The sequence below is a fragment of the Loxodonta africana genome, chromosome X, assembly GCF_030014295.1.
Source record: "Loxodonta africana isolate mLoxAfr1 chromosome X, mLoxAfr1.hap2, whole genome shotgun sequence".
Taxonomy (NCBI): Eukaryota; Metazoa; Chordata; class Mammalia; order Proboscidea; family Elephantidae; genus Loxodonta; species Loxodonta africana.
Window position 1 is genome coordinate 140,098,328 of NC_087369.1, and position 16,759 is coordinate 140,115,086.

Here is a 16,759-nt window from a genome sequence, read left to right on the forward strand (position 1 = left end):
TAAGCTTATGATTTCTGCTCAGTGTCGTGTTTCGAATTTACAGAGCGTGAAATTATTTACGCCTGATCAAAGCCAAAATTTGATGAAGTCTGTTTGAGTGCTCTTTTTTTATGCAAATGAACCATAATGCAATTTCAGCTAGGGGTTGAACTTGGAAAGGAACTGTAATCACAAAAGCTTGAGTGATTTAAAAAAAATTATTTTGCAATTGGTGTCCCTCCTACCTGAGCCCCCCCAACACCCACAAAGTATTGCAGTAGTTTTAAAATATAACTGTATTCATTTTCAGGTTGAACCCTTTTTTATCAACCTTGCTGTATTTGATGTAAAGAACAATTGTAAGATTTCAGCTGACTTCCACGTAGACTTAAATCCCCCATCTGTCCGTGAAATGCTGTGGGGCACTTCAGCCCAACTGGCCAGTGATGGAAACCCAAAAGGTTCTTCACCTGAGTCTTTCATTCATGGAATTGCTGAATCTCAGTTACGCTACGTAAAACAGGTAAAGAATAATCTTTAGCCTATGTAGCACATTCAGAATAAGAAGCAGAAACACCGTTGGGTTTTTTTCATGGGTTCAGGCCGATGTTTTCGTTTGCATTCCAGCTCTTATAAAGTCTGTCCATAGTTAGTTTTTTTTCTGATGACTGAAGGTAGAAGAAAAAAAGGAAATGAAGTAAACATGCTAGTAATATATTGGGGAAGTGACATTTTCAATACGACCATGATGTGAGACCCAAAGGAAATATTAGTAAGGTGGAATGCTAGTACACACACACACCCCCATTCGCATAGTTCTTAGCAAGGTACCAGGTTCTCAAGCTATTTGAAGAAATAATAGCCCTACGATAGCTTTCGCATCCCTAATTCCCACATCCATTATGAAGTAGACAGTTTTCAGGAAGCGTAAAGATCCTTTATACACATTGTCAAGGGAGTTGAAAAGCAATAGAAGGGAACTGGTTGTGTCATAGCTGTAATGCCACCCTCTTCTGTCCTATCAAGTACAAAGAGCCCCTTTTAAAAAGACCCTAACAGTTCCCTGGTATTTTGACCAGACTGGAGGCCATAAGAAGTTCAGGGAAGCAGGACTGATAGGTCTTCCCTCTAGAACTCTGCAGCTGAAAGGAAACTAGAGCATGGCAGAAAATTAAAGTGGGAAGAGGTATAAGAACAAAGCAGATCACATTGTAAGGAGACCTATTTTTCCCAAAATAAAAACGTTGTAACTTTTTTCTTGATTATAAAGGTAAGTGCATACTTATGTAGAAAATTCAAGCAATAGAAAAAGTGTAAAGAAGAAAGTAAAAACTACCACCCATTGACAATAACTATAAACAGTTTAGTGAAATTCTTTCTAGATATCTCTATTATATTGCTAAACACATACTTATTATATATGCTTTTATAAAAATTGTATCATATTCATTCTGTTTTAAAGCTACTTCATTCATGTAACAACATCATGTTAAACAGATGTTAACATCTTATATCAGTATCTATAGGTGAGCCACATTATTACTGCTAAACATGGTATTCCACTGATTAAGCTAATTAGGCTATTTCTATTTTTTCAATGTCATAAATCACACTGCATTGAACATCCTTGTGCATACATTTTACCCCTTTTGTTGGATTATCTCTTTAGAAGAAATTCTCAGCAGTGGCATTTTCCTGGTCAAACATTATGTTCACTGATTCAGATTGCCAAATGGTAGGGAAAATTTCCATGTGCCGTCACTACCATTTTGGGAGTATGGATCTGTGGTACCTTCCCGCACCCCCAGTTATGCCTCATTTCCTATAGCCCCCTTATTTTGCTATCCAGACTACAATGTTCACTTCTATGACGGCATAGGCTTCTAAAAAACAGGTTGAGCAAGTACAATATTATTCAAGAACCTGCTATTAGATTATGTGTTAAAAAAATTTCCCCCAGAATATTAAATAAGTCATTTTAAGCCAATGATGTATTTACTTGTATTATTTCAATGTAGTCAACTGTATGTTTGGTGCAAGGAGTTCAAATTTTGGTTTCAGGTTTCATCCAATTTATAATCAAGACCAGGAAGAAAATCAGCACTTTTTAAATATCTCCTGTGTCCATTGTTTTCTCATGGTAAACATGAGAGTCTTGTGAAACGGTATAACTGTCATTGTTTTAACAGATGAGGAAACTGATGCCCAGGGCGGTTAAGTAACCTACCCACCATTACATAGCTAGTCGTGGTGAAGGTGGAATTTGAACCCAGGTCTGTTTGAAGGAACTCAGCTGACAATACTAGACAGAACATGCTTAGGTGCTGAAATACATGACACAATGATACTAGAGGAGTTTGGAATTTGAGGAGAGGTCGTTGGTCAGGAATTAGAGGACCACACAGGAGATGTTGGACTTCAAGGAGGCCTCAAAGGGATAAATGTGAGCTGGAAAGGTGAAAGCAATGAGCAATGGCCTCAAGTGGCTTTATTCTGTACCTTTTCTTCAAATCATTTAAAGACACCAGGAAGTGACCTTTTTTTTCAAATAGGTGAGCGTTTTATTTTCAAGAAGCCTTTTTCTGAGCGTTTTCCTATGTTGGGCTAGGACACAATACTATGTCAGAGTGAGTCTAAAAGTTAGATCTGATCTTAGCTGATTAATTTTACAGTATTTATTGATTTCTTACTGTAGCAATAACGACAATTTGGCAAGGACTTATTATTGCCATTGCCATTGTATTTCTCTAGGTACTTTATCTGTATGAAGTCATTTAATCCTCATGACAACCCAGTAAGGTTAGGTAGGTATTGTTTACGATCCCCATTTTACAGATGAGGAAACTGAGGTGCAGAGCAGTCAAATGACTTATCTAGCCTAGCAGACTCCAAACCCAGGCTTTTACGTCTGTACTGTACTGCTTCCTGTGTCACCCTAGAGAGGAAAAATAGCCCAGTTCCCCAGTGTTCCCAGAAAGGGCCGCCTGGTAGCCCTCTCCCTTCTAGACCTAAGACTACTCAAGTAGCTGTGTTATCTGTAGGAAGAGGCAGTATGGTAGATTAGATTTTGAGGCTGCTCTAAGCTACCTGTTCCCTAGAATCATGCTCTCCAGTAGCTTCCTGAGGAACAACAGGATGACCACAGGGAAAGAGAAAGTTGGGTCCATCACAGAATGGTTTGACCTCCCTGACACCAAACAGCCACTGTGACCACTTGCTTTACTCTCAGTTGTCTGGCATTTCATTCCCAGATGCCCTGACAGAGGTCAGTCTACTCATCCCCCAGTGTTAGACCTTGGATGACGTTGGCTTGGGGATGTTAGGGGGGCTGCTTGACTCTTGAGGGTCTGTCTACCTGTAGCTCTGTCGGCACCCAGTCAGGAAGCAGCAGTTGTTTGGCTGGGGAGGGGGTTCAGAGGCCCCCCACCACATGCTCTGCCATGCCTTGGAGGCTGTGTAAGTGCTGGGGGCCAGGTGGGGCCAACATGTTCCATTCTCTCGGGGGAGAGGGCAAGAGTCACTCTGGGGGGCACAGCCATGCATCCTTGGTGGGAATGGAGGGGCAGGCCAGAAACCTGGCCTAAAGGGCCAGTCTCCCTGCCCGCATAGGATTCCTCGACTCTGTCTGCTACCCTTCTGAACTCTGGGGTCAGGGGTAGGGCAGAAAGCTGATGGGACAAAAGGCAAAATAGCTCCCAGGAAGTGTCTTCCCACACTGGAATCCCTGGCTAGTTAAAAAATGAACATCATCTCAGCATCTTCATCTGGAAAATGTCAGTAATGATGGTACCTGCATCCAAGGGCTGTTGTGAGCTCAAACAAGGTGTGTTATCCTCAGAAAGGACTCAGCATTGTGCCAGGCACACTATGTGCACTCAGTACAGCTTAGATCAGCAACAAGTGAAAATGACATGCCTTTGGCTATTATCAGCTTTAAAATTATAATACTCATTTCTGTCATCATTGTGAGGAAATGCCTAGAGTACTGGGAATGGTGAACAATAAGTGCTCTGAAAACGTTAGCCTTGGTAATAATCATTATTACTATTCTAATCCAGCCTCATCTGTGAGAGGTGAGAGATGGATGTACCACAAAGCTAAGAGGCTGTATGGCATAGGTTCTATAGTCCGGAAGCCCCAGCTTCTATCCTTGTCAGCCACTTAACTCTCTGCGTAATCCTAAGTAAGCGATAAAACCTGAGCCTCAGTTTCCTAATCTGTAAAATGTCTATATAGTAGTGCCTGCATACAAGGGCTTCTCTGAAGACTAAAGTCAACATGAAGACTAGGTGAGAGAAAATGCATGACAAACATCTAGTGTAGATACGTGGCAATTAGTAAACATAAGATTGTGTCAAGATGCACTGCTCAGCCTACATTCTGCCAGCTGCTGCTTATAGCTTTAACGGCATGTTCCCTGCGGTTGCAGAAATCAACTTCTCTGACATTGAGACACTTTGACCACAATTGTAACCAGGTAGCTAATGTGCATTATTTGATTTAAATTTTATAAAAGTCTATGAAATAGCTATTTTTATCATCATCCCATTTTCATCGATGAGAAACCTGAGCCTTAGGGAGGTCATGATTTGCCTTAACCCATAAATGGTAGAGCCAGAATTTGAACCCAGGAAATTTGACTCCTGAGCAGTTTTTAACCACTTTGTTCTGTGCTTGTTGCTTGGGGATTCAGAGCCCAATCAGCCGTTGCCCAGCTCATTCCAAGCTGTTTGACTTGGTGGGGAATTACTTAGCCATTACACTCAGTTTTCTATTCTGCCCTGTCTACTTTAAAATGTTCTATCTGGAACAAATGAGATAATGTGTCTGAAACTCTGAAAATTGGAAAGCACTATCTTAGCATAGTTGGTAATATACCAAGTAGAAAAATCAAACTTGGTGGAGCCCCAGTGATGGATTTTTCCACTCCAATCAATTTGTGTGGTGCTTCTTTAAATGGCAGACATAACCAACTAACAGGCTATTTAGAGGATATTCTATTTGGAAGGAGCCTAATTGGATAGAGGGTGACATGGTTGTTCCGTATACATTCAAAGAAAACTTATGTAACATTGGTTGTGTCTTTCTGGATACCCTTAAATAAGTGTATGGGAACAAAAAGAGTTTGGGATCCTCTGTTCCCTACCTTGTCATTGAAAGCAACAGAGCTCTTTAATATCAACAAAGGAACTTTTTTTGTAGGTTGATTTTGTTTTTATATTGCACAGAGCAGTAAAATTTTCTTCTTTCTTAGCTGCAATTAGTATTAATTAAATATGAGTGAATTACTCTGGAGTTACATGCGTATGTATTTGAGAGATGTACACTATTTTAGTACCTGCCAGTGAAGTCAAACAATGCACATGGCGTTCATCAGGTCAAAGAATGCACCAGGGCTACAAACATGTTCCTTCTGGTTGGAACCCCTGCTGAGAATTTGCCTTTTCACTCCAGATATACCGAATCAGAATCTGTAGTTTAACAAGCTCCTCGAGTGGATCTTACGTATAACTTCCTCGGAACTTGTTAGAAATACAAATTCTCTTCTGGGAACTTGTTAGAAATGCGCGTTCTCAGCAGGGATGTCACCCTGAACACACCTGTCCGAAACCCTGGAGTGCACCTTGCAAACCGAGCCAAGCAAGAGGTTCAGCAGCAGCAGTGACACTTGCACTTTGGGACTAATGACGTGAAATTGTTGAGAAAAAGTAAAAAATCCATTTTGAAAGGAACATTGGAAGCTTCGACAACTGTATGAAAAGGAATGTTATTCTAGGGTCCTAGGGCAGAGGGTCAGTGAAAAAAAAGAAGACCCTCAACAAGGTGGATTGACAAACTGGCTGCAACGATGGGCTCAAACATACCGTTTGTGAAGATGGCCCAGGACTTGGCCATGTTTCACTGCGTTATATATAAGGTCCCTGTAAGTCAGAGCTGGCTCAGTGGCAACTAACAATAATAACAAGATACGATCCTATGTTGAATATCAACCTCCACCCACTGCCATCGAGTCAATTTCAACTCCTAGAGAACCTGTAATAAGAGAATTTTTTTTTTTAATTGTAGGACTGAGTAAAACTACCCCATAGCGTTTCCAAAGGGTCTAAATCTTCAAAGAAGCAGGCTGCCACATCTTTCTCCCACGGAGCGGCTGGTGGTTTCAAACTGCCAACCTTTTGGTTAGCAGTTGAGCGCTTTAATCACTCAACATTCTATAATAAACACTGTAGAAACCCCTATTGAGCAGTAATACACATGGGTCGCCACGAGTCAGAATCGACTTGTTGGCAGCAAGTTTGTTTTTCTGGTTTATACTCAACACTCTACTAGGAATCATTAACCAAACAACTGTATGTATGTGGTTAAGTAAAATTTTAAAAAATCTAACGGAAGCAATTTTTTACAGGGCATTTTCTCGGTGATGAATCCACATCCTGAAATTTTTCTGGTTGCACGTATTGAAAAAGTACTACAGGGCAATATTACACACTGTGCCGAACCCTACATCAAAAATTCAGACCCAGTGAAGGTATTCATAAAGATTGTTTGTGAGCATTTCAGCTTATAATGTAGAATCTGCCTTTTATGGATGTTTTAAATTACATTGTCAGTGACCCCCTAGGAGGGAGAAAAACATATGTCATTTTTTTTCTTTTCATTTATGTTCTGTTTATGTGACAATCTGATTTCTGCTTATCAAAATAAGCTAAAGGCTTTTAGGCAACATCAGTTAATTGACACCAAATCCTTGCCAATAGCCACTCTTTCCTCACTCCCAGCTCCACGTAGCACAGCTAGGATGTCAGAGCTGGTAGGGTAGGGATGATCCAGTCCTGTAATTCCCAGATGCCAGTTCGTACCCATATTTTACTCCTGTCCCTGCTGAAGTAAAGACAATAAAGACAAGCTAGTGAGTGTTTCAGCAAACTAAATGTATTCAATTGGCAGGGCTGTCCTTTAGTCAGAGATTTTTGTCCTTCCTATTCTTAAATGTTAAACCCCTCTGTCATGAAATGTTCACATATTAAATAGTAGGGTTTTTTTAACGTATTGTTTTATGTCCTTAAATGGCAGAATTAAAAGTTAGAAACCCTCTAATCAATTGTCTGAATTTCTGGACCACGAGCTGCAAGTGTTTGGAAGCTATTGATCTAGCCCCATCCCCTCATTTCATAAATGAGAAAACTGAGACCCAAAGAAGGGAAGCGTTTGTGATGTAGTTCATTAGCAGCGCTCTAGCTACTACGTATTTATGAAGAGTTGGTCTGTTGTACGTGGCATTTACTAATGTATCTAAATAGTGTTTATGAAGTGGAAGATGCTGAGGAGACATGTGACTAATTTGTGGGGGAATAAAATGTCTTCACAATGTAGATAAAACCCTCCAGCATTCAGCATCCCTAGGGAGGAGCATCCAGCCAGCATTTCACAGACTGTTTAGACTCCATAGGCTGTTTATCTCCTTTGTCATCACTCAGTGCCTGTGCAAACAGTTCCTGCCTACATTAGACTAATTGTATTGACTCTTGGTCACTTGTTCCTTTTCTTGGGAGTAAAAAGACCAAGTGTATCTACAACAAGCCAAATACAGGTGAAAACTACTTTAAACTTTCCAAGTTAAGGTCTTTGGTGCAAAACATTGCCTTCCTCCATTAGCAGGTCTTCTGCTATATTGACGAAGACTCCGTTAATGAGAAAACACAAAGCCTTTAAGATAAACTTTGGTCTTGGAAAGTTGGTAGCTGTTGCATGTTGTGTTTCATTTGTGGCTATTTATTTTTCTTTTAGAATTTTGATGTTTCGTGTCATTTAGTTGGGGAATAATTTTTATATGTGGGTCCATGGCAGTTTGAACAAAAATGAATCTTTCTTCTTATTTCTGACCTTAGACGGCCCAGAAGGTACACAGGACAGCTAAGCAAGTGTGTAGCCGGCTTGGACAATACAGAATGCCCTTTGCTTGGGCTGCCAGGTTTGTATAACTAGAATCTTGACCCTTCTCTTCATTCTCAGATGTGAAGTTGGGGGCTCTTGCCCTGACCAGCGTTCAACAGTATGTTTCTGGCAGACCAGTTGTATCTTGGGACACTTGGGATGTAAGACTTCTTTCTTTCAGAATGTTCTGTGTATCAAAGACCCTGTCATTTCTTCATATGTCTTGCTTTGGAGAAATTTTCTTTGGCTTCAGTTTCCAATCTGAGTGACACCACTTAATTTGATTACATTTGAAAGCAGAGCTTATTTGCTAAAGTGTTGGAATTTTTTTCTCCCCAGAAAGCCAGAAGTTGTAGTGAATTATGTACAGTATGCCCACTATTTCATAGCTGGCTGGGTTTCTGCTGTGAAAAACTATCATAGAGTAATTCTGGAAAATGCAGTAAAAATTAAAAGGCAAAAGATTCAGTCATTAGTTGAAAGTGTGTAATTAATTAATAGATTTTCTTGCTTCCTGAAGACAAATTCAGCGAACCTTTCAGGGGTGGTGTATATGAAAGTGGGTGTTATCTGTCTGTCTGTCTAACTATGTATCATCTATCCATCTATCTGTATCATATCTTATGCTGGTTACATTATTTTGACCAAATCTTACAAGTCTATCTACGGTGATGACTTAGAACATGTTTCTTGCTTCTCCTCCCTTTGAAGTAGAGGTTCCCTGGCTTGTTTATAAGTACAGCCTGTACAGCTCACTGGAACTTCTTGGGAAAGGGCAACATGTTCTGAATAATTCAATCAATTATGTTCAGTGGGTGCTAGGGAGTAGCATAAGGGTAGGAGATTCTAAGTTAATTAACTCTTCTATCTATCTGTCACTATTTATAATCATTTCATTTTTTAGAAGGTCTCAAAATGCCTTGTACGTTGATAGATGAAAAGACACATTGTCCTTGTTTTGCAGACTGGTAAAAAAAGATAGCCAAGGGTAGATGAATGGCAAAAATATAACAGAGGTTGGTATATTTAGACATTATAAAAGGTAAACTACCACTTGCAAATATTAGCATGCTTTTTGATGCCCTAGCCTGAGAAGTCAAGTGCTTCACATGTATTTTCTTAAGGAGTAGGCACTATTATTCCCATCTTGGAAATGAGGAAATTCAGGTGCACAGGTTACAATAAGCCAGCCTGTGACCTAGCAGAAGTCAAAACCCATGTCACCTGACTTCAGGACCCTCCCTAGAACACTTTGCCGTAGTGTTCTCTTTCTGGCCATAGCAGTAACTGCTCTTGATGATGTTTTGCCAGTAGAGAAATTAATTTTAAAGTCTTCAAAGTAGAGGCTTTGATCCTCAGTTCTGATGAGGAATTTTGATTTTTTTTTTCCTGAATTGTTTTGGTTGTTAGCAATAGCAGGAACCTACTCTAAAGGCTTGGCTGGGATATTTTAAAGATGTACGATAAACCCCTGTTTATTGAAAATACAAGGAGGTATGCTTAGAAGTAGTAACTGGTTAATGACTATAACCCCATCTTCAGAGGTTCTGCCAGGGGAAATTGTTTCTGGCTCTTGCCCTTTCTAGTATGCTGGGCGCTTGTACATTGCTTCCCGTATTAGCAGTAAAATAGCTACTTAAAATTGGGAGGAGAGGAAAAAAGGGGGAGGGAATAGTTCAAATTTATATTGGAAACTCTACACATAGAATTTCCTTAAATATATAATTTATCAACTTTGAGGTATACTTTAAATTTGATAAAATGCACATACTTGAAATGTTCAGTTCGATGAATTTCGCAAATGTATACAGTTGTGTAACCACCACCCCAAACAGGTTTTGGGACATTTTTATCGCCCCAGAAAGTTCTCTCATACCCCTGGCTACTTAGCCATCCCAGCCCTGCCCTCAGGCAATTACTGATCACATTATTACTCTTAGATGACTTTTCTCTAGTCTGGAACTTATAGAAATGGAATCCTACAGTATATACTTTCTTTGTGTTTGGCTTCTTTTACTGAACGTGTTTTTGAGATTCATCCATATTATTGTATGTATTAGTAGTTCATTCTGAGTAGCATCCAGTTGTGAATATCCCTTTTTTTTTTTTAATCTATTCCTTTGTTGATGGACATCGTGTCATCACCAGTTTGGGGCTGTAACAAATAAATCTGACGTGAACATTCATGGACCAGCCTTCGTGTGGACAGATATTGTCATTTCTCTTGGGTAACGACCTAAGAGTGGAATCGCTGAGACATAGGGTGGATGTATACTTCATGAGAAACTGCGAAACCATTTTCCAAAGTGGTTTCACCATTTTACACTCCCGCCGAAACTCAACTTGTTTTAGCTTATCAGTACTTTAGAATTTAAAATGATCTGTCTGTTGCTGTTTCAGACCTATTTTCAAAGATACTCAAGGCTCTCTGGATCTGGAAGGGAAAGTTTCTCCTTTGTATAAACAGGACAGTAGCAAGCTTTCTAATGAAGATATTCTCAAGTTGCTCTCAGAATACAAGAAGTGAGTATATGGCGTTATGGCAGTAGATGAATATAATAGATGAATTGTAAGTTTCTTGAAACGATGAATGTGAGTCATATATGGGAAAAACTGAGTGCTTAAAATTTTAAGTTTGGACCTAGGGTAAGCAGTGTGTTTAGTTGTCATAATTTTAAAATCTAAAATATTCTTGTTTTACACCTAGGCCAGAGAAGACCAAATTACAGATTATTCCTGGGCAGCTAAACATCACGGTAGAATGTGTTCCTGTGGATTTATCAAGTAAGAACTTGGCATATTACAAATAAAACTTAAGTGCCACGTTTGACTCTTAGGTTTTTATCTCTTCGATATTTCCATTGACATTTCCATGGTGAATATTTATGGAGAAGGAAGTAACTTGATTAAATTGGTTTTATCAGATGCCTTCTTCATATGTAATATATGATGATGTGAGCGTGTCTCCATCAGTTTCTGCTGCCTTTTGTCTTGCTCAGGTTTCTGCTTCTGCCATCCTGGTTCTACAGTGGTTAAGAGCTACATCTGCTAACCAAAAGGTTGGCAGTTTGAATCCACCAGCCGCTCCTTGGAAACCCTATGGGGCAGTTCTACTCTGTCTTATAGGGTTGCTATGAGTCGGCATCAACTTGACAGCAATGGGTTTGGTTTTTGGTTTATACCACTATTGGAGCCCTGGTGGCGTAGTGGTTAAGAGCCCGGCTGCTAACCAAAAGGTCGGCAGTTCGAATCCACTTTATTTATTATTTAACTACAATTTGTTTAAACATGAAGAATAATGTGTACTAAAGTGACAAATGTAATTATTTTCACTGTCTACTCTTACACATTAACTGTAATATATGGTTAAGTTACAGAATAAATAATGAAGTGAGATGGGAGCATCTATAGCTTTAAAAGTGGGTAGGCTCCGTGTATCTGATTTTCGGCTTCGCTGCATTTTGATTTTGCGTTGCTCTGGTGCCCAATCATAAGGTCATTTTCTCTTATGACCTGATAGTTTATAAGGGTACCATCAGGGGGCTCTGAACTCCTTTCTCCTTGAAACCTGAACAGGCTTTGAGCTGACAGAAGTGGAACAGGACTGTTTTGATCTGAGATAGGACTTCTCCTCTATGGCTGGCCTGATGGTGCCTCCTCACTTGGATTTGTGGTAAAGGAAAAGTATAGTCTGAGAATTATCTGAGACAGCAATCCTTACATACCTGTCACTTTACATTTTCATTCTTTATAGCTAGTTTTGGAAGTAGATTGCCAGGCCTTTCTTCCAAGGTACCTTTTTGGTTAGCAGCCGAGCGTGTTAACCATTTGTATCACCCAGGGACTCCAAGCCAATATTGGTACACAGATACCATGAAACTTTCTGGTAGCCATTAAAACTGATGTTTAACAGAGTTCGTGGAATAAGATATTAGATAAAAATGTCAAAAGAATCAGGCGAAGTTCTACATCCAGTAGGATTTCTCTTTTATTGCTATGTAAAATGTGCAAAAAGACTAGAAGATGATTAATGTAAGTGCTGTCAATAATTTGTTCACCTATAAAAAGTTAAATAGGCAAAGGTGTGTGACTGATATATTTACAACAATGACAAAAAAGGGGGGTAGCTGCTGAGGCTGCTTATGTCGTACAACCAAACACCTCATGGGATTTGGTTCCTTGGTTTGGAGGTTTAGGGTCATGGTTTCATGGGACATGCCAGTTAATTGTCCTAGTAATGTGTTTAGTGCTTCTAGTACCTCCTAGTTCATTGCAGAGTGCCTGGGATCTTATAAGCTTGCAAGTGGCCATCCAAAGCACAACAATTGGCCTCTCTTCAGCTGGAGCAACAGAGGGAGAAGGAGAGTCAGGAATAGGAGGAGGAAGTGGAATGTGTGGCTAACCGCCTCCATGAACAACTGCCTCCTTTGCCATGAGACCAGAAGAACTGGATGGTGCCCAGCTACCATCCCTGAACATTTTGATCAAAGATGCTATAGAAGAATTCTGATTTAAAGGGGGAAAATGCAAAACAGAATTTCAAGTTCTCATGGCTTCCAGAATTTCTGGAGCTATGGAGGCTGGATGAACCCCTGAAACTATTGCCCTGAGATAATCTTTTAAACCTTAAACCAAAAATATGCCCTAAAGTCTCCTTAAAAGCCAACAGTAGCTTAGGTAGTAAAGACTGTATGCCTGGAGCATTGTGCTCTTTTAAGATCAACAGCAACTTGAAAGATTAGACAGGAAATTCAGGAAATTTAGGGGACAATGAGTTTATGTCATTGGGGGAGGAACAGCTAAGAAAAGGAGGTGAGAATGGCTACACTAAGAATGTAATCAGTGTCACTGAATTGTACATGTAGAAATTGTTGAATTGGTATATGTTCTGCTGTGTATATTCTCAACAACAACAAAAATAAAATAAATTATAAAAAAAAAAAAAAAAGGCGAGAAGAAAATGTGCCAAAATGTTAACAAGCAGTTATCTCTGGGTAGCGAATGATCAGTTATTTTTGTACAGTTTTATACCTCCAGATTTTCTATTTACATTTGTATCTGTATCGTCAGAGAAAAACACACCCAACAAAAAAAAACACTGGGTGCTCAGGTTCAACTCTCCCTTCGTCTCCCTTCTCTATTATTACCTGCACCTGTGCTAGAGCCCCTTGTTTTGATTCGTGGTGTCGAGTTGGTTCCAACTCATAGTGACCCTACAGGACAAAACAGAACTGCCCGATAGGGTTTCCAAGGAGCTGCTGGTGGATTCAAACTGCCGACCTTTTGGTTCACAGCTGTAGCATGTATCCACTAGGACACCAGGGCTCCTTAGTATGTAAACAACCTTGTTCACAGCGGCTACTTAAGTAACAAATGCTGCTCAGCTCTTCTGGGGCATTGTATTTTTCACCTTCGGAGTATCGAATTTGTTATTGGGTAACACATCATAAAATCTGTTGTTTCAAAAGGCTTCCATTCTTTCTTAAGTGAAAATTTGCACCTGCACCCAGTTAACTTTTGCAGAGCGACCCACCATGAGCTAATTGGAGCCATAAATTTCCTGTTATTTCCCTGATACCAATAAAAATTTGCAGTGAAAGCTAAATTGCAGCCACAGGAGGAAAAATGTAATGGATTTCTTTGCAGAGTTTAAATTTGTCAAAAATATGATGTATTATATTTGCAAATCACTCCAGTTGACATGGAGAATGAAATATCAATCTCTCGTTTGGAGGGTTCCACTAAAAACTAAATCAGGCTACTACCCTCTTGTCCTTCTTGTAGGTTCTTAAAGTGGTTGTATGGCGTTTTGTCACTAAGAATGCCACTTTCTTAAATCACTCTTTGAGAGAATGTCATCTATTTGAGCGTAGGATATTTTTATAAAAACAGCAATGTGTTAATAATTGCTAAATTATATTGTCTTTGCCTTCCCCCTCCTACTGTAGATTGTATTACTTCTTCATACGTGCCCCTGAAGCCTTTTGAAAAGAATTGTCAAAATATCACTGTGGAGGTTGAAGAGTTTGTTCCGGAAATGACCAAATATTGTTCCCCATTTACTGTTTACACAAACCATCTGTATGTATATCCCTTGCAATTAAAATACGATAGCCAGAAAACATTTGCCAAGGTAAATGGTGTCAAGTATACATTTTGGGGGCATAAAATGGGTATTCATAATCTTCTAATTTTGGGACTCATTCTGAATCATTAATCATTTTAGGCCAGGAACATTGCTGTCTGTGTGGAATTCCGGGATTCAGACGAAAGCGACGCTAGTGCGCTCAAGGTTTGTTTCTGGTATTCACATGCATCTATTTTTAGTAGAGGTGGAGATTTTAGTGCTTGGTAGTCTCATACTATACTTTGTTTAAACATGAAGACTAAAGTGTACTAAAGTGAGAAATGTAATATTTTCTTCATCTGCTCTTACACATTAACTGTAATGTACCCCCCGCCAATAAAAACCCAAACCCGCTGCCATTAAGTCAATTCTGACTCATAGTGACCCTATAGGACAGAGTAGAACTGCCCCATAGAGTTTCCAAGGAACGCCTGGTGGATTTTGAACCGCCGACCTTTTGGTTAGTAGCCGTAGCACTTAACCACTATGCCACCAGGGTTTCCAAATACAATATGGGGTTAAGTTAAAGAATAAACAATAAAGTGAGATGGGAGCAGCTATAGCTTTAAAAATGGGTAGGCTCTGTGTATCTGATTTTCGGCTTCACTGCATTTTGATTTTGCGTTGCTCTGATGCCCAATCACAAGGTCATTTTCTTTTATGATCTGATAGTTTATAAGGGTACCGTCGGGGGCTCTGAACTCCTTTCTCCTTGAAACCGGAACAGGCTTTGAGCTGACAGAAGTGGAACAGGACTGCTTTGATCTGAGATAGGACTTCTCCTCTATGGCTGGCCTGATGGTGCCTCCTCACTTGGATTTGTGGTACAGGAAAAGTATAGTCTGAGAATTATCTGAGACAGCAATCCTTACATACCTGTCACTTTACAGTGCCTTTACATTTTCATTCTTTATAGCTGGGTTTTTACTTTTGCTCTTTAGGCCATTAGTCAGCGGCCTGAAAGAAAAGTCAGAGAACATCTAGCTGTCACAAAGTGTTTATCTGGCTCCTCCCTTCTCTAGATTGAGCTTAAATCAGACCGATGAATGGCTAATTTGACTTTCAAACCACCAAGGGAAAGAGGCTAAATGCCCCTGACTAAAGTCGTCCAATGTTTAATAGTTCTTGCTTTTGGAAGGTTTTTTCCACCAAGAAACTGAAGTTAAATTAAGGATTAGCTGGCTCACATTAGGTGCATTTTCTCTGGTTCGTCCTTCTGTGGAGATGAGAATAACTGGTTCTTTTGCTCCATGCAGTATCCTTTGTATACATAAAGATTCTTAGGTTACCTGTCAGCAATTCCTACAAATTGCCTTAGTAACCGTATTTCAGGAGAGTTGGATATGCACTCATACGGAGTCTCAATTTCATCTCCTGGCTGGCCGAGAGGCTTGCGCTGAAATAACAGAGGCAATTAGTACCATGGCGTGCTGACTCCATATTCATCCTTGAGCTTATTAGGCCTATGCAAGTGAAAAACTCGCACTAGAATTGAAATTGGATCTTCCCATGGAACTGTAGAAAGCATTGCACTTACTATATTGGTATAACAGAAAGCTAGTGTGTTTTTTTTTTTTTTTTTAATGTGACTCAGAGTGAGAGAACAGTAAACTGTCTGGAGCTGAATAGATACTCAGTTTTAGATTTTTTAATTCCTAGACTAGGGATGTGTCTAAGGTCCTTGAGTGGCACAAATGGTTTGCTTTCAGCTACTAACCTAAAAGTTGGAGGTTTGAACTCACCTGAGCAGTGCCACGGAAGAAAGACCTGGCAGTCTACTTCCATAAATATTTAAACCCCTTTGCCATCAGGTTGATTCCAGCTCACGGCGACCCCATGTGCTTCAGAGTAGAACTGCTCCATAGGGTTTTCTTGGTTATAATCTTTACAGAAGCAGATCACTAGGCCTTTCTTCCGTGGTGTGACTGGGTGAGTTCACACTACCAATTTTTAGGTTAGCAGTCAAGTGCAAACCATTTACACCACCTAGGGACCCTATGTAAAGATTACACCCAAGAAACCTCTATGGAGCTGTTCTACTCTGTAACACATGGGGTCGCTATGAGTCAGAATCAACTCCAAGGACTGTGTCTTCTGGGGAGAAACCCTGGTGGCATAGTGGTTAAGGGCCACGGCTGCCAACCAAAAGGTCAGCAGTTTGAATCCACCAGGCGCTCCTTGGAAACTCTATGGGGCCATTCTACTCTGCCCTATAGGGTCACTATGAGTCGGAATCGACTCGATGGCAGTGGGTTTAGTTTTTGGTGTCTTCTAGCTGTTGTGTTATTGTTTTTAGTTTCTCATCTTGCCCACTGCTCAGTGAACGTTCAGCAAACATTGCTGACTGGCTGGGGGAGGAGGAGATTCCCTCTCCTATTAAGAAATGTAAATAACATGGAGAAGTAAGCTTTTTGTGTCTGGTATTGGTGGTGTTTTTCTTCCAAATGATTAGAAATATTCAGCTTCTTCCCATCAACTAATTTGGGGTTGCATTTCTTTGGTGGCATTGGATTTCTTCAATTCAAAAGCATCCACACCGGCAAGTTAGGCATTATGTAGAGTGGCGTCCGGGGAGTAACTGTGTCAGTGATCCTGAATTCACAGGCTCCTGGTGAGAACCAGTTGGGCTTGGCTGTGGCTTTGTACTCACAGATGCCTCCATCTGTATGTGGTTCTGTATCATCACATTTAACGACGTGCGTTTAGAGCGGTGTCTCT

General features: G+C 40.1%; 1 protein-coding gene across 4 annotated transcripts in view; it reads left to right on the forward strand.

Moving 5' to 3' along the window:
* DOCK11 (dedicator of cytokinesis 11) overlaps positions 1–16,759 on the forward strand; it is a 192,733-nt gene that overhangs the window by 86,092 nt on the left and 89,882 nt on the right. For all 4 annotated transcript variants that reach the window (XM_064278710.1, XM_064278708.1, XM_064278709.1 and 1 more), the window contains exons 12-18: positions 290–502; positions 6,386–6,508; positions 7,869–7,951; positions 10,315–10,437; positions 10,622–10,698; positions 13,863–14,047; positions 14,141–14,206. In XM_064278710.1, coding sequence (XP_064134780.1) covers positions 290–502; positions 6,386–6,508; positions 7,869–7,951; positions 10,315–10,437; positions 10,622–10,698; positions 13,863–14,047; positions 14,141–14,206 — 870 coding nt within the window. The remainder of the gene's footprint in view (positions 1–289; positions 503–6,385; positions 6,509–7,868; positions 7,952–10,314; positions 10,438–10,621; positions 10,699–13,862; positions 14,048–14,140; positions 14,207–16,759) is intronic.